At 38.6% G+C, this 25,844-nt stretch overlaps 1 protein-coding gene across 5 annotated transcripts; it reads left to right on the forward strand.

Moving 5' to 3' along the window:
• The first annotated feature begins 5,033 nt into the window (after positions 1–5,033).
• ZBTB41 (zinc finger and BTB domain containing 41) lies at positions 5,034–25,792 on the forward strand. Of its 5 annotated transcripts, none has more exons than XM_075422324.1 (11): positions 5,034–5,423; positions 6,106–7,341; positions 9,357–9,564; positions 10,309–10,378; positions 12,796–12,943; positions 14,426–14,555; positions 16,330–16,425; positions 16,936–17,042; positions 18,506–18,611; positions 19,586–19,674; positions 20,449–25,792. In XM_075422324.1, exons 2-11 carry the CDS (start codon positions 6,219–6,221, stop codon positions 21,090–21,092), a joined length of 2,721 nt encoding a protein of 906 aa, XP_075278439.1. In that variant the 5' UTR covers positions 5,034–5,423; positions 6,106–6,218; the 3' UTR covers positions 21,093–25,792. The 5 variants fall into 5 exon arrangements, with proteins under 5 accessions (XP_075278439.1, XP_075278441.1, XP_075278443.1 ...); XM_075422326.1 differs by having other exon boundaries at positions 5,034–5,356; XM_075422328.1 differs by having other exon boundaries at positions 5,034–5,356; positions 6,138–7,341.
• The last annotated feature ends 52 nt before the right edge of the window (positions 25,793–25,844 follow it).

Raw genomic sequence — 25,844 nt, forward strand, 5'->3', positions numbered from 1 at the left:
ACAAATGTTTAAAAACTGCTGGTAATTTGTCAGCTTCATGTACTAGTCTTCTAACAAAATACCATTGTCAACCTTCTAATTTTTTACCCCATTTAGAAACTTCTATGGATTATACTTCTGAAAACATCTTCAATTCAATAGTGAATGTTTTTCTTCCCTTAAATCAAAATTACTGAGCACGTTGTACACAAATGTTTCTATATGCATATATAGCTATATGTTAACCTGTGAACCAAATTCTACTTTCTACTGGGCAATGTAAGCATTCTGCAAGCGCATGACTGCATGGCTCAAATGCAATAGCGTCTGTCACATCCAGCTCAAGCAGCCGTAAGCTGGCTTTGACGGCGTGAACAGGGGTGCCGTCAGTATAGCAGAGGACTCTTCTGACTTGGCAAAGGAACTGCAGGTCAGTGGGATGGACAGGCATGTGGCAGAACTGCATTGTGGAAAGACGCCGGGGGCGGCTCTCCCTGGCCACGCAGTTCTGTTTCATACATAATTCAAGAAGGTGTTTATGTCCAGGCATAAATAATCTGGCTGCATTGCACCACACCCTAAACGAGCTAGGCTGGGTAACAGATGCAGGGCATTTAGCTCATGTGGAACTTCGTGTTAATGTAGCTGGACTGCTTATAATATTAAAGAAGCTTTTAAACTTGGTAGTTTAAATGAGCTGGCTAGTTCAGTACCTCTTCCTTGTGTAATCACAAGCAATGCATTCCTTAAGACCTTGGAGGGCCATGACTAAGTGCTAACCTGAACAAGAATGGACCTTGGCATGCTCAGGGTCTTGTTTCTTCAGCTCCAAACAGTCCATACAGTAAATTAGGCAAGCCCTCAGTACATCAGTCTAACACTATGTCAGACATGCTCTCAAGTTTCAAAGTAGTATGAGTTGAAAACTTTCTATATCCTTGCAAGAGTATTAAATAAAAAGACCTGGGATGTTAAGTACAAATCAGTATAAAGCCTTCACCTGAGGCCTTTCATGGCAGAACTCCTGACTTCGTGTTCTCTATAAACTTGAACGGATAGAATGACCTTCAGGTTCCTACTATGACAGAGTATGTATTAAAACAGATATACTCTAAATATATATACCAATATATATACTCGATAAAAGTACACATTAAAAGATTAGCATTTCTAATGTAAAATGCAACTACTTTTCTTAGGGGTGAAAAATCATGAATGCCTATGGAAAAGATGGAGAGAGAGACCAGAAGGGCTCTTATTTGTATCCTGTGGCCCAACAAACAGCACCAGATCTGACCGTAGTAAAGCCCCAATTACCTAACTCTAGGGGAGGATAGCTGGCATTTCCCTCTACCCAATGATTTAATTGGGCCTGTCAGCCAGGGATAATTGGTTTCTGGTTGACTGAAAAAAGTGACAGTGACATCAGCTCTCTGCTAACCTTCATTATGGAAATTCTTGTTGTCTCATAATAGGGCCTCAGCTCACAGGGCGCTCCGGCAGCTTTTACAGGTCTCTTGTTGTGCAGTGCAATGGAAACGCAGCAATGTAAGACACAGAGAAACCTTTTCAAGCTGTTTACCCAGTACATTTTCATAATACAAGGATTTTTGAGAGCCAAGATTATTTCTGTACAGGCAAGTCTGGTTTTGCTTGTGTTACTGGAAATTTGCTAATATTGCAGTCATGATGGTCTAAGGCTATAAACAAGGCAAGGTTTATTGGGAGAGGCAATACCTTTTATTAATAAAGCTGATACGGCTGGGAAAATAAAGATGATTTTAGGCACATGAAGACTTTTTGAGGTCATGTGCCCAAAGCTGGTCTGGTTTTACTTCAGATGGTCACATACTCCGTCTGAACTAATAACAGAGATTACGTTTCCCCAGTTCCTGCCTTGCTTATAGGAAAATACCTCTTTGATGCTAGCAGTGTATTATTGCAAAACATTTCATTTGTTCTGTTGAAAGCATGGTCCAAAACAACAGAAAATTGATGTAAATCCTCATTTCTTCTTTGCACAGTGTCAGGCAGGGGGTACAGTTTTAATTTGCAGCGATTTTATAACACTGCTTGAGACTGACATGAGCAGAGGGGAAGACGAGGTATTTCCTCCAGTGTGATTTTCTTTCATTCAGCCTTCCTCGCACTCTCCCCCCTTCCCCTTGTGCTGCTGAGTGCTGGCGGGTCAGGGGAGCTGGCACGGATGGCAGTGCAACAAGCACTGGCAGGAATGTGCACGGGCAATTTCTCCCTACCCAAGGACTTCTCCATCTGGTCTATTTTTCAAAGTGCAAAGGGAACGCAGCGCATCTATGAATCTACTTGTAGAGCAAGCCTAGTACTGAGTTCAGACTTAACAAAACTTCTGTATTATTGTGACAGCAGCGAGTTTCTTGTTCCTGGCCCCTGCCACCTTCACCTCAGGGCTGCACTGGAACAGTGTTCCAGGAGGAAATCTGCTTTGTGGGGTCTGCAGCCATACAGCTCTCTGCAACTTCCATGCCGCATTAATCCCCCAGAAAAAGATGGCAACGGCCAAGACCATTGTTATTCAATCCATACCCGCCAACAGCAAGCTCAAGAGAACTCAGCCAGAGCAGAGGTACAGTGTCCACCCTTCCCTGCGTTTAGCTTCTTGCATGGAGTGAGGCAGGCTGATCCCGTAAGAGTGGGTCTGACCTCCTTCTCTACACATTTCACTTGCTGCGCTTTAGAAAGGAGACAAGAGGAGAAGCCTGATGGACAGGATTCACATGCCAAACACCCACAATAGTACAGCAAGCCTCCAGTTGATTAGTGCCTCAGAGAGAACTGGATTGAGAGACTGGGGTGGTCTTTTCATGGCCCATTTGAAAGAATTTCTTGGCAATGGTTCCAGCAATGGACTTTATTCAGCACTGTTGGCTAGAAAACTTGTTGGAGTCTCTAGACAATCTTATAACCCTTTCACTCCACAGCCTAATTTAAAACATTTGTGTGTATGTGGTGACTGGCAATAAAATACAGAAAAATCTCAGACTAGAGGAAGTATAGGCTTTGTGGGTTCCTCCCTATGTCCCACCCATCACTGACACATCTGGGATACAAAAGGTATGAATGACAGCGTGGCTTGTGTTTCAGCAGTGTCATACACCGTGAACCCATGGCAAATTAGCTCTAAAATCTCTAGAGAAATAGACATTTACCTCAGATAAATGTTGTGGCCAAAGTGAAGGCAGCTGTTCAGAAGGGGATGTGAATGTTTATGCTACTAGATTTATAACTAGGCCCTTACAGTGAACAGCTGTTAAAGAATATATTGGGAATAAATTGGAATTACTCAGCCAGGTCTTTGCTATTTTTATGTATTTTTATTTCTGTTTGGTTGGCAGCTAAGTGCTTAACATCAGAGTTGATTCCCTATCTGCTTACTGTTTAAATTCTATTTGATTCAAATATCTGTCATTTCTAGTTTCACTATATCTCAGAAGTGAAGCTTTTGAGCTGGAAAACAAGTCTTTCAAGATGAAACTGCCTCCTCCAACACCAAACCCTCTTGCACAAAGCCACATCTTAATTTCCACCATTTCAATAACATTTATTTGATAAATGTTCTATTTTCTTGGACAAATCTGAACAGCTGCATTTGCAAATGATGTACAGCCTCACATAGGTAAGCAAGTGCTTATTCTTTGATTGATGCTGTCTCTCTTTAATTAACATAAATGTCAGCTTTTTCTATCTGTGTCACAGATATTCTACTAACTGGCAAGAAAATTTTGCATGAATAAGCACTGGAACAGAAAGGATTAATATAGTCAAAATTTGCCTGTACCACTTCAGCTATTGAAGAATGAATGCTGAAAGAACGTAATGACCTGGGATTTCAAGGACATTTTGTTTCCAGAACACAATGATTGTAGCAATGCCAGCCATGGTAATGGATCACTTACCATTGTATCATTTTTCTTTGAACTACATCCTTCATGTAACATAAAACAGCAGAAGAGAAAAAGTGTTACCCAGGCTTGTGCTAAGTCAAAATGCCTGCTGAACTTGCAGACTCTGGTGATTAGGATAGACGTAGGCGCTTTGTACGCTGCTAAGAACTCATATCGTACTCAACACAGAGTAAATAGTGTCAGCAACAAATAAATAAAAAATCAGGTAGTTATCTAGAGAAAAAAAACCCAAACCAACACACAGAAAAAATAAATGCACATAGACATTCAATTTACTTCTTAAACTGCAATAGGAAAAAAATTGTAACTGGGCCAGAGTCCATGCAGAGGTGCAACTTTTACTTTCTTTGTGGGGAAATTGGATGCCAACTTTGAGTTCTGCTGAGGGAAGTAATTATGCCCAGAACATTTTTGTTTGGCCATAATTCTTCACTTATTTACATCCAAGTACAGGCACTACATTTGTTTCTAAATGGGAATAAATGGCTTCTCCTAGCAAGCTGAATAGCTTTCTGCATTTGAAGCACGTACCAGGTATATGCAGAAATATAAAATCTCAGGAAAAAAAAAAATAGCTATGTGGAACATCTGCATGAATTTTTCCATGCCAGGGAACAGGTATGGAAAATTCTGGGCCACACAATCTAGAAGTTACAGACTGAAAACCACCTGAACCCCACGACAGTACACTGACAACTCAGCAAGTCTGGGGCCTGTCCCACGGAACAGCTCCCTGCCTTGGTTACACTTGCTGGCAAAAATTCTCATCAAAGCTGCATTTGCCTTATATATATAACTCCTGAAAAACCCATAAAGCAGGTAGCTTTGTACTTCCATCCTGAAGATACCGGTGATGGAAACAGTGAGACCCAGAAGCCAGTTTTTACCAACTTGCTGTTCAGAGTAGAGTGAAATGTAAGGCTCAGCTTAGAGTGCGTTGCTCTCAAAACCTCCTTTTTCCATACGAAGTCAAAGTAAAGAAACTTATTTTTACAGTTTATGTGCAGCTTAGCTTAACTGGGACTCTATAGAAATGAAAGCGGGTAAAGCACAAGCAACATCCTAAAAGGGCAGACGCCCCAAAGGTAAGCAGATTTTTGCCTTCAGTGCAAGAAAAACATAGCGATTGCTCTGTTATTACTTATTGATGCCATCGTTTCACCGCACAAGTCCTGCGTTAACGCAGCGTAACGTACAGCTCTCAGGAAAACAAACTCATTCTCGGCGTCACAGCCACCAACATACAAGCGCATCAACACAAACTGCCCCCGCTCCCGCCCATCTCCGGGCAGCCGGCGGGGAAGCGGGGCGCGACAGGCCCGCGCATGCGCAGAAGCCGCCACGCCGCCGCCCTCCTCCACTCCCCCCCCCCCCAGGCCGGCGCAGGGAGCCAGGCTGCGCGCAGCGCTGGGACCCGGAAGCGGCGGAAGCGGGTGCGTGTGCGGGGTGCAGCGTTGTTTAGCGGCCGAGCGGGTCCCGGGAGCGCTCGGCGCCGCGCAGGTGCGTGAGGCCGCGCCGCCGGGGCAGCGGGGCCGGGCCGGGCCGGGCCGGGCCAGAGGGAGGGGGGGCGCGGCGCGGCCATTTTATGTCCCGCTCGACAAGGGTGAGGGGGTGGGCCCAGGGCGCCGCTCTTTGCCCCCGACCTCGGTGCCGTGGGGTCCCGTCCCCCGCCCCGGGCCGGCCCTCGGCTCCGCGGCGGCCCTGCTGGCGCTGGGACAAAGGCAGCGGCCGCCGGGCGGGCCGGGGGAGGCGGGAGCCCGGCCGCGGGCTCGGCGCTTGGCGGGGAGAGGGCCGGGCCGGGGAGCCCCGGCGCCTGCGGGTCTGCGAGCTGTCCCGAGGGGACGGGCGCCCGGCGGGAGGAGCAGAAGGGCGGCCGGGCCGGGCCCAGGGGAGACGGAACGCGGCTGCGCCTCGGTGTAAGAATAGCAACAACGTGCCGGTGCGTCCGGGCGAGGAGCGCAGCCAGCCCCGGCCGCCTCTGCGCCGTTGGAAACAGCGGTGTCGGTGCACCGGCTCCGAGTCGTGTTGTGCCCTGGTCCGCAATGGGAAGCGGTGAGATCTTGGTAACCTAATAAAAGCTTAAGGTACGCAGGGTAGAAAAGAGCGAAATACAGAAAGCGTTAATAAAAAACAAAGTTACAGTTAAGCGCTGACAGTGATTTTTGTCACAATTCTTGTGCAGAGTATGAAATTACTGGCACATATTTTCTCAAGGTCTGGAGCAGAACCAAGTTTTGACGAGACTTCCTTGCCAGTCACCTATGAAGCTCCTGATTTTAACGCTGCGCCTCTGCAATGAAGAAAAGGAGACGGCTTGCTCCAAATCTAAACGAAAAGGTTCATCTCGGCCATGAGAAAGATACTTCAGAACAGATTCTTGTAGTAGACTGTGCGCCAGGAATTGTCTCAAAGCCTGCAGCAATAGCTCCTGCAGATCAGCTTGAATCTTCCCAGGAACTTTCACCATCATCAGAACAAAGAAAGCTCCTAAGCTCATTGCAGTATAACAAAAATCTACTTAAATACTTAAATGATGATAGACAGAAACATCCATCATTTTGTGATTTACTCATAATTGTAGAAGGAAAAGAATTTAGTGCACACAAAGTTGTGGTGGCTGTTGGGAGTAGTTATTTTCATGCATGTTTGAGCAAAAATCCAAGCACCGATGTCGTCACGTTAGATCATGTAACTCATTCTGTCTTTCAGCATTTACTTGAGTTTCTCTACACATCTGAGTTTTTTGTATATAAAAATGAAATTCCGTTAGTGCTGGAAGCAGCAAAATTTTTAGATATCATAGATGCAGTGAAGTTATTAAATAATGAAAATATTTCTAACATACAGACTGATGTGGTAACTGATGCACCTACACCAGTAGAGACACTCAGTGAACTGACAGGTAAACTATTAAATAGCCATCAGTGCACTTTTTGTGGTCGAAGCTTCTGTTACAAGAAGTCCTTAGAAAATCATTTGGCTAAAGCCCACAGATCCCTTTCACTGGAAAGAAAACATGGGTTAAAAATGGTTGAGAAGGCCGACTTTTCCACTAGACGTTCTATGAGAAATCGTAAATGTCCAGCTAAATTTGATAACAGCGACAATGAAAGTGGTGATGCCTCTGACAGCAATTTGGAAAAAGTCAGTTCTGACAAGGAAACATCTGATAGAAGTGAATTTGAAGACAGTGAAAGTGAATGCAATGCTGATGAAGAGGGACAGGAAGAGGAGATGTCAGGTGAAGATTCAGAGTCTGAAGAACAAAGTGAAAAAGAACAGAATGACACTGAAGAGGGTTCTGAGGCAGTTGATTCAATGGGAAATATTCCTGAAGGCTTAGCTCCAGTCATCATTCAAAGCAGTAGCAAAAAACTACTGCAGTGTCCTAAGTGTGACAAAAAATTTGATCGAATAGGTAAGAACAAGTTAGGTTAATTTCTTTTCTTTTTACCATATGGTGGTGCTATTTGTATGGGAAATAAACTGAGCTTTTTCTGTGTCCTGGAGAGTGAAGATCAGAATTTCTGGGTCGTCTCACTGATCCACTACGCCGCTAGTTTTTCTGAATGTATGGAGCTGTTACATCTGTGGTGCTGAACAGTTTCAATAAATGAACTGAGTGCGTTACTTGAGAAATCTGCAAATGCTAAATTTGTTTCTCTTTCATTGTTCTGGGTTCTGGTTGTTAGTATGGTATATAAAAGCAGCATTGAAAAAGAGGGAAATATAGCAAGATACTAGATGATAAATTGTGTGAAGTCTGAAACTTGTATTTTCTGCCAAATTAATTTTAAGTAACAAAGCTGTCATTATTGCTGAAGTAAAACAGCACCATTGCCAAACAGCCTGAAATTCTTCTATTCTACTTGGTGTCTAGGTGCTTAAGACCTAGTCACTCTGACTTCTAGCTTGGTTTTTCTGGTCTGTAGTTAACGCCGAGTAATACTTTGACAGCTTAATTTGTTCTGTTAGGATCGTTCATGTTACAGCCAAATCTAGGTGTATAGTTATTCAGGGTATCAGAAGAGTCAAAATTCCAGCTTCTCTGTCCTCCTTTCACACATTAAAAGTAAATTACTACTGTACCCCAGAATTTTGGTGTTTTTTCGGCTGGAATAAATGTAGAATTATGGTCATGTAAGGTATTGACTTCCTTTCAATCATGGGAACTAGGAAAGAAACAGTTCCTCTTAGTGTTAGGCATTTTTTTGGTGTTCTTACAATAGATATGTTGGGTCTTTCATAAGTTTGAAATTTTAGGAGTTTACGAAAATGGGGTGGGGCTAGTGTATATATTAATTCCTACTCACACACAGTGTGCTTAGCTTGCTGAGGTGAAATGTATTTTCGAAGGTCACCAATTATATCATACAAGCTATTTAACAGTAAAAATGTGGGACTTAACCATACTTGTAATGTCATATCTTAAAATTAAAGCAACATAGGAAATTTTCTTGAATTTGGGAGCTGTGTTATTAATATCGAAAGGGTACTGTGCAGAAAGAAATGACTTGTGTGTATTTAGGGTTGTAATGGTGCATTTTGGTTTTGCACACATTGGAAGCCCGTTTTGCACTGTCATGACTTAGAATTCTAGTTTTGAGCTCAAAACATACATGAGAAATAGCATTAAAACAAGTGATACATAAAGTATTTCTTCATAAGCTTGTATTACTGTAGGCAATTGACTTGTATTTTAAATTAATGAGCTATAGTACTTTTTTTTTTTCTTTAACTCCCAGAAGTGTGATGCATATTCTACAGAGAAAAAAAAATACCTAGTACAAAGCAGAGAGCCTGCTATTGACTTTAGGTAGGTAGATCCTCAGTGTCGGACTGAATCCTATACTCGGAAGAAAACCTGCCAAACAGTAGAGGGAATACAAGCAATGTGAAAGAAATGGGAGAGTAGTATTTTTGTTTATGGTAATATCTTGGGTCTCAAATATAGATCATTTGAAAGGATGTGCATCATTCATTCGGTATTTTGTAATTGGAAAGTACCTTAAAAATACCAGTTTGTTGCAAGGCTGTTTGCTATTCCGAAAAGGTACGTCACAATAAGTGTAGCGAAAGAGTAGTAGCATACCTTTCAGTACTTAAGAACAGAGTATGCTGTAGGGTTGAACAAGGGGGACTTGTAACCCTTGCACAGATTTAACAGTAATACAGAGCCCTTTTATTTTTACTCTTTATCTTAAAAATAGTTAGGATGGAGCTGTGTGGAGGAACCTTGGATCAAATGCATGTGTGATTACTGTGCAGTTTTCAGTGGTGTAAAACAGTAGAAATCTTTGGATGTGCGTGGAAGGTACTAAGATCTTGACCTCATTTGAGAGAGATATTATAGAACAAACCCCAAATGTGTATATTGCAGGTGATGCCTGTTAGAGTTTATGCTAACAGATATTTCTTGTTGTTACTGTGTAGGCAAATATGAGAGCCATACACGTGTACACACGGGTGAGAAGCCTTTCGAGTGTGATATATGTCATCAGCGCTATTCAACGAAGTCCAACCTGACAGTGCACAGAAAGAAACACTCTAGTGATACTGACTTTCATAAAAAGGAACACAAATGTCCCTACTGCAATAAGCTGCATGCAAGCAAAAAGACTTTAGCGAAGCATGTGAAGAGGCGAGTATGAGCAAGTTTGTCTCGCGTTTCGGAAGAATAATTTTTTCAGTTCTAAAGTGAAGATAAGTATATGTATGCACACAGCACATTCTGCATTATTTCTGTAACTGTTTTCTCAAATAAGTATCTTTTCAAGGGACAGGGGGATTAGCAGTATCAACTAACTTGCTATTTCATCAGTCCCTATGCAGTCCTTATGGCAATAGTGGTTCTGTAGGAGTTCTACCACAGGTTTGTGCAATAAATTTGAGAATGCTCAGATTAGCTAGCACAGTCAGAACACAACAGTCTTAATAATTACCTGTGTTGCTTTTAATTTGGAGGAAGAATAAAATGCCGTCTTTGGTTTTATATGTTGATACTGTACTGTTGATAATAGTAGATCGATAAACCATTTGCATGTAGATTCTTTTAGGTGAATAATTTTTTATGACAGGTCTAATAATAAGGTATTATTATTTACATACAGCTTTTTTCCTGTTTTCATTGTGAATGTCTATAAAGCATTATAATAGAAAGTGTCCTGTGTCTTACCAATTGTCATATGAGATTCTACAAGACTCTATAGTCAACACTACTTGCCAGTTACCTGTGCCTTTAGAATTATTTAATTATCAGTATTCTGTTCAGCTGGCTTGGTGATCAACTTTCATGACACATAAAGTTTAGAAATGGGTATTTAGTATTTGGGTGATCTTCATCTTAGAAAGTGGTAACTACTTGCAGCTTCTGTCTTTCTTCTAGGTTTCATCCAGAGAATGTACAAGAATTTCTTTCTATCAAGAAGACAAAGAGTGAAGGTTGGAAATGTGATGTAAGTAATACTTCAGTGCTTTATTTTTTTTTATGTAGATACTATGTTTTTTTGTGACTTGAATACTTAAGTGAAAATATGGTATGTGTGTCTGTAACATCTCAGTAAATTTTGTAGGTGATGGTAGAAATTTCCTCTTTCTGTCCTAGCAACTGAACTTTATTTCATATGCACAGCTTGTGACCGAGTGGTTAATACCAAACTGAATTCTAAAATAGTTGAAGGCACTATTTTTTCATGTGATCAGCTATTAGCATTGATAAAATATGTCAGTTTGCAGATTATTACACTTCAGTGTTATGAATACTTTAAAAATAGAGTACTTGCTCTCCCATTAATTATGCATATCAAACACTGACTGTAAAGTATACATTTTTGGAAGGCTTTCTCAATAGTGAGGAATATATATGTTAAATATGAAACACTCTCTCATTTGGCTGCTTATGCACGTCAACAGAGTTGTAAATTTGTACTAAATTTATCTCTAGTTGTAAAATCATAGAATCCTTTCCTTGATTTTTCCCCGGGAGAGGTATATGTGTGTAGTACATCTACTGTAAAAAGGATTTTGTAGATCTTCAATTCTCTGTGTGTCTGCTGCCAAATAATGTTTTGAGGTTTCAAACGGGGAGTTTTGTTGGTTTTTCTTTAAGGGAATAAGTTTACTTTTGTTTTTCCCAGGGCAGCTCTTTTGTTTATGCAAACTGCTACATGCCCCTGTATGTCTGTAATACTAGGGGCTGTAACATGATTACCAATCTTGCTTTGTTTGTGAACTTTCACTTATAAACACATAGTAGGAGGTTGGGAGAAATCAACTGTAGGAATTTGTAGTGTTTGTCTGCCATGGTTGGAGATATTACGTGGTTGACCAAAGGGTGTTATCTTCCAGATGAAGTTATGTTGTGTGAACGTATTACAGATTCTGTTTGTTACTAGGTAAGAAACATTTCAATAGTGGGAATCAATTGTGCAACATTGTTGATGTTCATTTCTCAGAAAGTATTCTTAGCAGATGAATGATTTGGTAAACTCCACTTTGTGGTTTGTTGTTTTTTTTTTTTTTTACTTGAAAATTTTATGTTAAGCAGAAATTTTTAAAAAGTGAGCCGCTGCTCTTGTGCTGCTCATGTGTCTTGAAAATGGATTTGAATCAAAACTAGGGGTAGAATTTTAGCTTTTATAGCAATTGGAGAATGAGCATAACCCTTAGGAGCTGTGACTTTGTTTTCAGGTTGTTTAGTATGTTCTGAGCGCTAAGGTACCACAGATGTAAGCTGCAGGATTTCTTCAGGTTGTTGGTTTATGCTGTAGTCCATGTGTGGACACCAAGATTTGGTGACCATACTTTAATCCTCGAGGAATGTGAACAAATTCACAGAAACAGTAAAATATTAATAGTAAAGAAAAGCAAGAAGGATATTATACTTTTTACAGGTATGGGATTTTCTTACACCTGTATTTCACATTAATGAGTTTTTAAGCAAATAAAGCTGTTGCTTCTGATTTTCTGAGGCTAAAGGAGTGTTATTCGGGCATGTTCTGAGAAACTGATTGCACAATTTAATGTATGGGAGTTACGTAGTACTAAACTCAGCTATTACAAACAATGGCAACAGTTTCAGAGTGAAATCAGTTACCACCATGTTGATTTATGTTAAAGCATAGGTCCCTGATGTTAAATTGCGATACCTAGTTTAAATGCCTAAATTTGAGCTGTGGATTCAATTCTATAATTGAACTGCATGCTTTCTGTAATAACTACTAATAATTCTTGTACAGTTAGGTTTTGATTAATCTGAGAACAGTACTAAAAAGCTCACGTAACTTTAACATTGAAAAAGTCCTGTGTCTCTAAAATATATTTTGAGTTACCTTTCTTTGTTGGTATTGGCATTTTCTCTTTAATATGAGCTGTCAGAGAATTTCCCAGAGGAAATAAAGGAACAGGTATGACTCTAGTTCTACAGTACATTATACTACAACAACTTTTACCAGCTGAGCTGTTTCATCATCCAAAACAAAGCCAAAGCCATTTGCTTTTTATCCATTGGGTTATGTCCTGCTGAGTTACTGTGTTGAAACACCTTAGGAAAAGAGTCTGGTAAGGGCTGGAGTCAGTAGAAAGGAGGAGTAGAACATGTAACTCTATGCAGGAGTTGCCAATAGTTTGATTTAGGATGTCATGGATTGGCATCCTATTTTTTCTAGTGCAATCCACTGGGGTTTATGTAGAACACAGACTTTTTGATGTTGACTGCAAGGCTTTACAAGTTGGAATAGAGTATGCTTTTGAATAATATATGTTTAATCTTACATTGCTGCAGAGTAGATGAACTAAACTGTTAGAGTTTATGAACAGGAAAAAAGTCTGGTTATAACTGATGTACCTTTGACAGAGTGTATTATCATTTTAGATATGTAAGAAATCTTTCACTCGAAGACCTCATTTAGAAGAGCATATGATCCTTCACTCTCAGGATAAACCCTTTAAGTGTACCTACTGCGAAGAGCACTTTAAATCCCGATTTGCAAGACTGAAACATCAAGAAAAATTCCATCTCGGTATAGAAACCTCCTTCTGACATGTAAACAACAGATTTAAAGTAGAACCTTCCTCCACCATTGTATATCCTGATCAGTCTGGTTTCTACCCTACCTCCTTTTCCAGTTGTCGCTTTTGCAGCTCTGTGGGGGAGTTGTTGGGGTTCTTTTTGTTGCTTTTGGTTGTATTTTTACTTTTCTGTTCAGCTGTCTTTTTGAGGCATTGTATTATAGAATTGTAGAATGGTTTGGGTTCGAAGGGACCTTATCGATCATCTCGTTCCAATCCCCCTGCCACAGGCAGGGACACCTTCCACTAGACCAGGTTGCTCAAAGCCCCATCCAACCTGGCCTTGAACATTGCCAGGGAGGGGGAATCCACAACTCTAGGCAACCTGTTCCAGGGCCTCACCACCCTTACAATGAATCATTTCTTCCTTATATCTAATCTAAATCTACCCTTTTACAGTTTAAAGGCATTACCCCTTCTCCTGTCCCTGCATGCCCTTGTAAACAGTCCATCTCCAGCTTTCTTGTAGGCCCCCTCAGGTACTGGAAGGCTGCTAGAAGGTCTCCCTGGAGCCTCCTGTTCTTCAGGATGAACAGCCCCAACTCTCTCAGCCTGTCCTCATAGTAGAGGAGTTCCATCCCTCTGATCATTTTTGTGGCCTCCTCTGGACCCACTCCAACAGGTCCACATCTGTCCTGTGCTGGGGGCTCCAGAGCTGGACGCAGGTCTCACCAGAGCAGAGTAGAGGGGCAGAATCACCTCCCTCAACCTGCTGGCCATACTACTTTTGATGCAGCCCAGGATATGGTTGGCTTTTTGGACTGTGAGCGCACATTGGTGACTCATGTCCAGGTTTTCATCCACCAGCACCCCCACGTCCTTCTCGGCAGGGCTGCTCTCAATCCATTCTCCGCCCAGCCTGTATTTGTGGTTGGGACTGCCCTGACCCATGTGCAGGATCTTGCACTTGGCCTTGTTGTATTTTGCCTAAATAAATGCATGGTGGGGTTCAGGGAGCAGAAATTAAGATTAGCATTGTTTTAAAACTTTTTTGCATGAAACTGGTTCTCAGCTATGAAGTCATAGTCTTCTGAAGTTTTCCAAAGACCTTGTTCTTTCCTCCTGAAGTATTCCAAAGACTTTTTTTATTACTAGTAATTATTTCTGCTAGGTAGCAACTAGATCGGTGATAGTGATAGGAATTTGTTTTTTCGAACAGTCTTAAGTGGGCTTAATTACTTTTGACTATTAATTCGAAATTTTTGCTTTACAGTTATGAAACTTGCCAAAATACCACGTATTAGAAATAACTTGTGTGAGCAGAAAGCGCACAAAGTCTACTTAAAGTATGCTGACTGTACTAAACATTAATTATTTGTTAGACAAAACTTTTGTTTTGTAAATTGATTAGGGTTTTCACAATTAACCAGTCTGTGCATCTTGTTTGGTTTAAGTGACAGGTGATAGTAGTATGTGTGTCTGTCTCCTTGTAGGGCCTTTTCCTTGTGATATTTGCGGCCGCCAGTTTAATGATACAGGAAATCTGAAACGCCATATAGAATGTACTCATGGAGGAAAGAGGAAATGGACATGTTTCATCTGTGGAAAATCTGTTAGGGAACGGTAAGGAGCTGCGTGACTACTTGAACTTCAGCAGAACAGAGAAATGTTTAGCATGCTTTGTTTAATTCTGAATTTGTTTTGGCTTTGGGTTTTTAACATAAATGAGAATTTCGGAGGGCTAGTTTATTAAAACGTAGTGTCAGAGCCACAGGTAGCATGTGATTTTCTGATGACCTCTAAAATTATGGGTGACAGCCATAGGTAATTAGTTATGAGACAGAATTATATTAAGAAAGTCTTACCTCTAATTCACTTCGCTTAGGGTTCCTGTGTTGTGCAGGAACATCTTGCATTTGTTTGGGAAAGAGTTTTCGGCCATAGATATTTTGGTAAATATGCTGATGAAGACAGGAAGATGAGGAACACTGGTGAGAATGACTAAGAAGAAATTCGACTTGTACAAACATGGTTTCATGGAAGATGGAATAATACTGTACAGCCTTTGCTGCTGCTTCTCTAAATGGAGGGAAAAAATGTTAATTCAGCACTTTGAAAAGTGGAAGCTCTAAAAGTTGGCTCAATTCCCTCCCCCCCATTTTTATTCTACACGTTAGGGAAAAAAATGTGAATTTTAAACACTTGCTAACATGGCTTCAGTGCACATGTCTTGCACTGCTTTATAAAGGAGATCTTTTAAGTTTTCCAAATGGTGATCTATGGTTAGGTTCTGAAACAATGAGCCTTATAATTCTCTTTTTTTAATTATTTTGAAAGAATACAGCTTCATCTCAGTAACTGTGACTAAGATTCTAGTTATGTTCTATTTGGGGCATATGAAAAGATCTGAGTTTGTGTACTGCAGTATATTTTCTTGGTTTTCATTTTTTTTTCCAATGACTGGCAAAGACCCCTGAGAGTACTGTATGAGGAAGATTTGTCCCTAATGGGTTTTGTTGGTGGTGTGTGTTTTCTAGTAGTTTCATCCATAGGTATACATGTATTAAAAGAAAACGTACTAATGCAATAATGAAAGGGTGAACAAAAGCACAGGTAGTCTTTCAATTCTATAAAGATCACTTTGAACTGCAAGAAGAATTTCTGTTTTAAAAAGTCAGTATGTTTACACACTTCAAGTTTCATTTACGTTATGTAAGGCAGTCAGATATTTAAATGTTGCTGCTCTCATTAGAAAATATAAGATTTTTGTGTAAAGCATAAAAAAATCTTTGAAAAGTAGTATAATAAGTACTGGAAGAAGATTAAAGAATTTTACCTTTTGTTTAGTTCACACACCAGCTGTGTGTACAGTAAATTTTATTGTCTATTTCCTTTGCTTGAGAGGAATTTTCACCTGCATGCACTTTTCTTTTCACATTGGAAAGGCAATAGTAAAAGTAGACTTACATATGTATATGTATGTATGTGTGTATGAATATATATGTACTTAAATAAGCTCTGTTCTGAGTTACGTTAAATTAACATCCATAATCCAGATTTCCTTCGAGTCTGGCTTTATACACACAGTAGCATGGAAATTATTACATAGAAAATAGTGTAGAAATTGATGCTTTCTTTAATGTATGTTGTTCAAATGTATGTTGGGATGGTGTTTGGTTTCTTTGCTTATATCATCTCTAGGCCCAGCTGGTTCAGTAAATCATAGATAGGTTGCCATACTGCCTTTGAATGTGTGGGTATGTGTGTGTATCTGAAAAAATTGATGCAGTTATTTGGATATATTGTGAACCATCTGTTAAAGAAATTGAGAAACTGATCATCTGTTTCACATGGCAGCGACTGCTTAAAATTAAATTTTATCGCCTTTGTTAAACAGAACAACTTTGAAAGAACATCTGAGAATTCACAGTGGAGAGAAGCCTCATCTTTGCAGTATTTGTGGGCAGAGTTTTCGTCATGGAAGCTCTTACAGGTACAGATTTTTATTAAACAAGCTGGTAAACTGGCATTTGTGTTATCAACAAATTCTTTGTAATATATGTGATTTGATGTATTCTGATTCTGAGAGCATGAGTAAATGCTTTAAACGTGCTTAAATATTGAAAATATATTAACAACCTGTGAGAAGTCATTTAATTTTTAATACAAGACATTAGTGGTTTAAACGCAGACAGAATCCCATACAAATCTTGCATCAAAGCTGACTTTCTTGCACATCTAAAACTTTTCCACCTTTGTTGATCAAAGAGAAAATAAGCGGAGGACTGAAATATCCTGCTAAATTAAGATCAAATACGAGATTTTAGCTCTGTGCTCTCTTGCTTTCTGAGAGCAGTTTAAGCCATACCTCAACTGGAAGTTATTTCCTGATATTTGTGCGAAGCACTAAAGGCTGTGTTTTCTGGTATTTTGCATTGAATTAGTAGTACAGATGTTAACAAAATTGCATTTTATGGTTATGTTTATGACTATGAATACACAGACTTCATCTAAGAGTCCACCATGATGACAAGAGATATGAATGTGAAGAATGTGGGAAGACATTTATTCGGCATGACCACCTGACAAAACACAAAAAAATACACTCAGGTAGGCATTTTATTTGAAAATTGGCTTCGAAATTACTATTTTGAAATAAGATCAAATAAAAAATTAATTATGGAATTTTTTTTCAGTACGTGCATTTTTTTAGGCCTGTTAAAAGTTCCTCTCCCTATTTTTAAGGTCTACTAAAGTAGGGTTAATATTACCTCTTTCCAAGGTTTAAAGGCCAAGTGTTTCCTCCATGTTAACATAGAAAGCCAAGGGACAGTCAAAAACATGTAACAGTGAATTGCTTTAAAAATAATAATTAATAAAAGCAAAAGTGAAAAAGGAGGATTTTTAAATGAGTTCAGATTTCTTTTTTTTAATAGCAATTGTGTGAAACATTATTACCGCAACACAGAAGAAGCTGTCACAGGCTCTGTCAAAGTTTGTACACTGATCACTTTAATGTAAGAACACCTAAGAGGTGTTTCTGAAGTCTCTGCTATGGAGAAGAGGGAAGGAAGGAGAGTGGTGGGAGTCAACCGTGACAACAGCCAGATGGGGATGATCAGGAGGAAGAAAAAAAATCATTCTGTTGCACTGAGAGCCAAAAGGTTATCAAATGTATAGGAAGAGCGAAGAGTCGCTAGGGACTTTTCCATTTTCAGGACAAGATCCAAAGAGAATGTGGCCTTCTAGGAGGCAAAATACTTTCTAGGCAGCATGCAAATATGAAAGTGATCAGAGTCTAAACTTCTTGAGCCTTTCTTTTGATGACGGCTTCTTTTTTGGTGCTTGAAATTATAATGCTTGCTATAAAATAAAGAAATCTTTGAAAACTCAAGTACAAAAAAAAAAAAAATCCTCTTTTCTACTCTATTTGCTTTTCCCTCCTCTAGAAAGTTACATTCTTTGACTGTCCACACTCCTCCTACTTACATGAGAAGAAATATTGTGCCACTTTGTGGAAGATCTCAAGATGACTAAAAAGAATCAAGATACTTTTAAACAGCAGCATAAAAGAAAAAGGTAACTACGTAAATCAGGATAATAAAGAAGATAAATACTGTGATGTAATTTTAAGTTCTAAAAAGTAGTAGCTGAAAATAATAGGTATGTTTAAGTAAGCTTCTGTTTTAAAGTCTGTGAATTATTGAAGGTGTCACATTTCGAGTCATAATGAAGAAAGCGGATTCCTAGTCATTGCCTTGTCTCTCTCATGCAGTGGGTGCTTGGGGAAGTGTGCCTTAACTGATGAACATGAATTTCTTTCTAGAAATGACAAATGGTCAGTAATAGTTGCATGTAACAAGTAGTAAAAATCCTTACTCTTATAGAACCAACCTACCTCCTGAATTTTGTTCTCTGATAACAGAGAATCCTTCTCTGAGTAGGGTATGGAAGAGCTTGATTGGCTGGACTTTGTGAACATGGATCTACCGCATGTCTTACAATTACAGCTCTTAGACATTTAATAAGTTCCAGAAGATTTAACCAAAATGTATTGAATTTTGCCCTTGTAGGTGAAAAAGCACATCAGTGTGAGGAATGTGGAAAATGTTTTGGCCGTAGAGATCACCTTACTGTTCATTATAAAAGTGTTCATCTGGGAGAAAAAGTCTGGCAGAAGTAAGTGTGGGGTTTGTATAACTGCGTAAATACTTCTGTAGCTGATTTTGTTGGGACTTGCATGTTTGTGCAGAATTCTATCAGTCTGTGTATTTGTCAGGCCCATTACCTTAGTCTTGATAGAGATATCATTATTATGGTTTGAAGTGGGTGTCAGAAAATTGCCTTCACAATTTAAGTAAGATGTTTTCTTTGTAGCATAATAAAGTAAATAAAAACATAAAAAAGGATCAAAAGGATGGTTTGCTGTAATACTGTTATTGCAGACTAGTTAAGAATGAATTATTAAACATCATTTAAGCACTGTGAGAACTATCCCACACTTAGGTATTTTAGAAGCTGGTAGCAGATTAGTGGCTGAAAGTAGGTAAAAACTTTGAAACCTGAGTTATGTCTGTAAATTGAAAATGAAATAGGGTTTTTAAATTCTTGAGGTCCAAAAACAGGCCTTTCAGAGATTTTCAGATAAACTGAAACCTGGTTGTTTTTCAAATGATGTGTTTTAACTGCTTGTACTTACTAGCATTGTGTAGAAGCCATCATGGATGTGTCTGTGTTGAAATTATAGTACATTGTCTGCTTATTTGTTTGTTTTTTCTTGGTAGCCAGTAATCTAAACCATACTTTATTTATGTCATAATTCTGCCAAAGTGAAAGCCTCTGGTGGGTATTGTGCAAAAACTGTTACTTAAGGATGCTTTTGGGGTCAGAGAAGAATTTTTATTGGCTTTTGCTCTTTGAATACTAAGTGCCAGTCCCAGCAGAGAATAAGATAGAATATAGAAAAGAATCTAATTGAGCTTCTTGGTATGCAGATGCCAGGAAATATGAACATAAGTGAGGAAATTCGGAAGCTTTGATATTCATCTATTTTGCAGCTGAAGATTTCAAAAAGGACTGTGCACATAGCTTTAGTGTTAATTGTTTTTTTTAAAAAAAAGTATCTAACATGAAATGTCTTTTCTTCTTTAAAGGTATAAAGCAACATTTCACCAGTGTGAAGTCTGTAAGAAGGTTTTTAAAGGGAAATCAAGTTTGGAAATGCATTTTAGGACACATTCAGGTAAAAATAAAATAAACCCCAACAAAACCACAAAACATGTAGGAATGTATTTTTATGTATCAACATTGATGGACTTACTCAGTTCATTATGATTGTTGAGCATTTAGCAAAAGAGTAGCAGGAAGCAAGAGTTTTTATTCTTTCTCATGTTGGTCATTCCTGACTACTACCTCCTGAATATGTATGTTGAAATATTGGTAATCCTCAACACAGGTTTGTGGTGTGCTCTCTACACCTCTTGCTTTAGTTTATTGGTGTATGTTCTTGCCAAATTTACCAAGACCTTCTAATAAGTTTTGTGGTCCAGAGAGTACTACATTTCTAGTGGTGATCTAAACAGGGATTTGAAATTCCTTTGGAAAGGTTTATGTCCTTACATGTTTGACTTTGTTTTTTGTGCCTTATGTTTAGGGAAATCATTTTCCCTTTGAAATGTATAGAAGTACAAATCGAGCTCATCTAGTACCAGTATCATAACAGTTTAAAGACTGTTCTTTTTTATTTGGCTTGTATTCTGATGGTCTTTTTGTGTACCTGATAGAAATCCCAAATATTGAGAGAATTGTATGTAAGGAGAAGGGCATGCTAATATAATTTCTCAACAAACTTCTAATTGCTCCCTTAGTTCCAAAATTGGTGCTAAACATATGCCCTTTGTTTTCAGTAAAATTGTTTTATACTAGGTCTCTGTGCCATAATCCATGTATGTATTTGCATATTTGTGTGGCATGGTGTTATGCAGAATAAACAGTTCTAACTTCTCTGTCTTTACAGGTGAGAAACCCTACAAATGTCAAATCTGTAATCAGTCTTTTAGAATTAAGAAGACATTAACAAAACACATGGTTATTCATTCAGATGCTCGACCTTTTAATTGCCAACACTGCAACGCAACATTTAAACGAAAAGACAAGCTGAAATATCATATTGATCATGTTCATGGATCAAAGGCTGCAGAAGAGGCACTGACATCTTCTTCGGAGGAAAAGCTAGTCTCCTTACCAGTGCAGTACACCTCTGATGACAAAGTTTACCAAACTGAGGGTAAACAGTATGTGGAACAGTCCAAAGCATATCAATCAGAAGCCAAAACTTTGCTGCAGAATGTATCTACAGATGTGTGTGTGCCTGTGACTCTCGTACCGGTTCAGATGCCTGAGCCGCAAGCTGATCTAGTACAGCATACTACTCAGTCACATGGCATTCTTCCTCCACAGCCTGAGCAGACAGATTACCAACGAGCAACAGATCTATCATTTCTAGAGAAATATACTCTTACTCCACAACCTGCAAATATTGTTCATCCTGTAAGGCCTGAGCAGATGTTGGATCCTAGAGACCAGTCATATCTTGGAACTTTACTGGGGCTAGATACAGCTCCTACTGTACAGAATATTTCGAACAATGAACATTCATGATCAGACCATAACATTCCACCTAATTTACTAAGCCATTAGCCAACAGAAGGCTGATATGGCAATTGAGATTTATATTTTATATTTTATTTGGGCTCATGAGTCTTCTGCATAGTTTTGGGAAAACAGGTTTGTTTACATAATATTTGAACATTTAGGCACATTTTGATGCATACTGAAAGAGTGTTTCTTGTAATTTTAAGAGTTTTTAAAAATCTTATAGATGGTCTTTTAAAAATTATGCTCTGAAGTATCTTTTAAGGATAGTGGCTGAAAAATTTAATTACATATCTGGCTATTTAAAAAAAATTGTTTGCCTTTCTGCATCTCACTTTGAGTTAATGTTTTAAGTGTAATAGAAAGCATTCTGGAAGAACAAGGACTATATCAAATTCATTAAAAGTTGTAAGGGCAGGCAGGGATATAAACCACAAACTTTGAATTATGTTTCATGTAGAAATGAAAATACAATTTTACTTGAACCCTCAGGTATTTTCAAAGGGTTTTAAAGTCTGATGGACTCTGGAGCCTCGTCAGTGGACACAGGAACTAGATTGTTCTGAAAAATGATTCAGATATTTTATGAAGACACTAACCAGGGTATTTGGTGATCCCCCTGAGTATAATTACGCTGCCTAAAAGTGGCCTCTTAATTCTTCCTTGATCTCTAATACTGAATTATGTGGGAAGATCTAGACAATGGTATTGTCTAATTTTTTAGAGGTAGTCCTATATAATTTTAATATGCTTTTTTTTTTTCTTACTTTTTAAATCTTGTTTGTCTTCTAAAGTGTGCCCCACACTCTAACTTTGAAAGAAATGGGAGTATTTGCGAGGTCATTTTGATCTAGTTAATCTATAAAGGATTGGCATGGTTTATCCTTGTTAGAGCAGAGGTTATAACAGGGTCCCACGTCAGCATACCCGTTTTCAGGTTAACCGTGACAGAGAAGAAATTTAAAGGCTGTTATTTCCAGAACAGTACTCAACTTCTATTTAAAAAAACCAAATAATCAGTAATTGGAATTCTCTTGTGAGTTGCTAGTGAAATTGTTTTGTTTCTCACTTTCTTGTACTGTGTTTATGAAACAAAGTCAAACTCTTGAGAGTATTATATGTCTTTAATTATTTTTAAGCTTTCTCTTTACTACACGTAAAGGTTTGTTCCAAAAGAACCATTTTGAGCTACAAGTCTAGTGTTATTCACCATGAAATCTAGTATAATTTAACCTCATCAAATAAGTCTAGTTTAAAAATAATTATTCTGTGTTTGTTTGGTGATATTATGCCAAAGAAAGTATCTGAAGTAATTGTATAATCTTCATTATTCCTCACAAGAATTACATATTAAGGCAAAATCTTCCCCAGTTTTCCCTATTCTTAAATTATTAAAAGAACTTTAAAATGGGAAACGGGACGTATGTGTATTATTGTAACTGTTAAATTTATCCAGTGACCTGAGCACAGGTGATCTGTGGTGAAAAGCTCGTTTATCATCCCAGTTCTCTCAACTCTAAATGGTATGGATCATTTAAAATCCTATGCAAATACTGCAGTGTTAGGTTCTTTTAATCCCTATCTACTTCAGTGTCGAGCAGTTTGCAGGAGAGGGGCCAGAGCTGCCTGAATGTTCATATTTTGAAGCTTGTACCCTAATGATTCTTAACCTAAACACACCAAAGATTTCTGTTAGCTGTTAAATAGTGGCAGAGTTATAGACTTTTAAGTGTTACCGATATTTGAATAGGACTTAGCCAAAGAAGCACAATAGGAGTCCTAAACTTTAAAAGTTCAGTTTCCAAAACAGGACTGCCTATGTTTAACAGTTGTATGTTTGTATCTCTGAAGTAAAATTTAGAGCTGTGCTCTGGGAATGTTCAGGCTGATGTGCTGTAAATATCCCTGGTAAGAAGCTGAATACTGGCAAACATACAGCAATAATGAGGCCGCTGAATGCCACCATCGGAAAGGACACTATCAAGTACTACCCTTCCTGCTTTCTAACTCCACCTTCTTCTCCTTTGAAAATAAAACTGGTTCTGTCATCTGTACACTCCATGGCTTGAAAACTGCTGCTTTATCTGTAGTTTTCAAGTCGGCATGTATGTATCATATTCATATTACTGCATGTGGATGTGAAACATGATTTCCAGCATTTGTAATTGTACTCTTGAAAATAACCCAACATCAGTGGTGTCAGTGCAGTTCTCGAACTATGTTTAGTTTTAGACCTTTGTCTAACTCTTTGTTATTTCTTGTCTTTGCTGTCCTACAGTAGAAAAAAATATTGTAGGATTTTGACAAAACAGTGGCTTAAAAATAGTTGGTAACTGATTTTTTCTTTTAAAGTCCCATTGGTTCGGAAGGCACTCTAGGAAAATACTAAAATGGAATTTGGAGCATATTTACTTGATAATGTCCTTTTTAAAATTCTTTCATGATTGTGCCTTTTATATGTATTCTGAATAATGGCTTTTTCTATAGTTCAGTTGATTATTCAGAAAACATTAAGGTCAATATCTTCCAAAGGGCTTCATGTTTTTGGTGCCCAACAAGAAACAGATTATAAAAAGACTCGTTTTTCAGAAAAACGAGTACTATCTTTGCTGTTTGGGTGACCAGAATTACTAGTCATTCCTGGATAAAATGACCTACTAGTTCTTTGGCGTTCTTTTATTTGCAGATAACCCTACTAGTTAGTGTTTTTACCTGCTGGTCAGGCTGGATCGTTGCCAGTTGACAGTGAAAGAAAATAGGAAAGCTTATGTGCTAGATACATAGTTTTTATTTTTTTAATATCATGAGCTATTATTCTTACAGCTTTACATCTATTTAAAATTCATATATGAGAAAAGTAAATTTTTGTGGACTGGTACTTCATTTGGTGGGTGGAAGCAGCTGATCTCTGCTCGGTGGAGGACAGTTCCTCGGAAGAGGACTGGAGTTGAAGAGCAGAGATCTGCACCTCACAGCTGCATGGGTTGAAGCTCCATAGGTGTCTGGTACCTCCATTTTAAAATGTGTATGTACTTATCCAGGAGTGCGCGTCCTGTTGATCTGGAGGATGCTTTTACAATAAAGGCTATGTTTTATCTGGCAGTCATTGACTCCGTTGACCATTTGTTGCCAAAGAAGGAAGAAGCAGGTCTCTTAAAAATATCTCTGTAGAGAGTGATCAGTGGCACGTTGCAAAAAGTTGTTTTTTTCCATATTGCTGACCTTTGGGGAGAAGAGTGGAGTCCCTGCTGGTACTTGAAACTGCTACATGGTTCTGAGAACTTACGGCACTCGTTCTGTTTAGGCATTGAAAACATTGAATTCTGTATTTTTTTTGCTGAACAAATTTCTGGTTGTTGACTGGGTTACTGCCTGTAATTCTTGAAGTGGATTTTATGTTCAGTTTATTTATATTTATATTGGAATTTCCTCTGAGCACTGACACTTTTCCTGCAGAGGTATGACTCTCATAGGTTCCTTTTATGCTGAACCTCAGTAATTGTAATGGTGATGATACAACTTCTGTAAGGCTGTGGTTTCCTTAAAAATATAGCGTGACTTCAGTCTGGATTAAAATTCAGGTAGTTATTTTTAAAGATGGGTCATGTCAGAACACAATGACAAAAGATTTATTTGCTGTCATCAAAGAGCTGAGCCTATTTCCCTAGTAACGAATGTGAAAGAGCATCCAGAACTCTGAAGAATGCTTCAAAGGTATCGCCTTGTAATGTGCTTGTTCAAACATGAAATGTGTTACGGAGTGCTAGGGAATAAATGACCCTCAAGTTTTTAAATTTTAATTGATGAAGTTCATGAATGTAGAATTGTGAATGAATTCTCAGAAGGCTGTTGTAGATGAATAGGTATATTTTTCCCCCCTGAAAAGAATAAAAGAGATGTGATTTTTTTCTATGCTGAGCATACATGCGTAACTGATCCAGATTGCGTGTTCTCCATATGACTGATGCTTAAGGGAAACAGTGCATTTATCTGTAGGTCCTTGTGACTGCTGTCACAGGCGATCTTCTTCTACAATATCATCTCACGGCGATTTGGCTGTTTAGCCGTGTGCACTGAAGAATGGCAGAATAATACAGCGTCGGGCAGTCGCCTTGCTCAAGCCCATAAGGACCTTTTGCCTGGTTCCTAGGAAATGTTTTGGTTTAAAAGATTTGGTGGGTTAAAGGTAGCAACGGCAAAACTTTTTTCCTGCCCCATAACCATTTTGATCATGTTTAAATGTTGGTCCTTTTATATGAAAGAATGAGGTGAAATAAACTCAATATTTTGTCACTGCTATATGGGATGATGTGCTTTAAATGTGATCTGTATAGGGTGGTATTTTAGATGGAAGTCTTTAAGTAAAGTTGTGTTTTTAGGGGAAATTCTTTGCTGTAAGGAAAAGTTAGGAAGTGTACTGTGAACGTAGACGGACTCAGTCCTATGTGTCATTTTGTTTGTTATGGAAAAGTAAAGTTGTCTCAACAGTGCTTGCTTCACAGGATTTCTGGCAGGGATGCTTGTGCTACCTTTTGATTTCTGCCTTTTTTTTATACAGCATGGAAACACAGTGTTCTGTACATCTTTCAGGAGCATTAAAACCGAAAGATAAACAGATGAGGCAAATTTTTTCATCAGCTCTGTGCGCGTCTCATTTGACTTTTTATTTTAAAATATTTTGTAAATTAAATTTATATAGAAAAATACCTGGCCTCGCTCATTTTTTTTTTTTTTTTTTTTTTAATAGGAGTAGGGCGT

The sequence above is a fragment of the Opisthocomus hoazin genome, chromosome 6 (genome assembly GCF_030867145.1).
Source record: "Opisthocomus hoazin isolate bOpiHoa1 chromosome 6, bOpiHoa1.hap1, whole genome shotgun sequence".
NCBI classification, from domain to species: Eukaryota; Metazoa; Chordata; class Aves; order Opisthocomiformes; family Opisthocomidae; genus Opisthocomus; species Opisthocomus hoazin.

Excerpts from the sequence above, each read along its gene's own strand:
- ZBTB41 (XM_075422324.1), top strand. The coding sequence starts at position 6,219 with ATGAAGAAAAGGAGACGGCTTGCTCCAAATCTAAACGAAAAGGTTCAT. Across the intron at positions 10,379-12,795 it reads GTGAAGGTTGGAAATGTGAT|ATATGTAAGAAATCTTTCAC; the intron begins GTAAGTAATACT and ends TTATCATTTTAG. Across the intron at positions 12,944-14,425 it reads TCAAGAAAAATTCCATCTCG|GGCCTTTTCCTTGTGATATT; the intron begins GTATAGAAACCT and ends GTCTCCTTGTAG.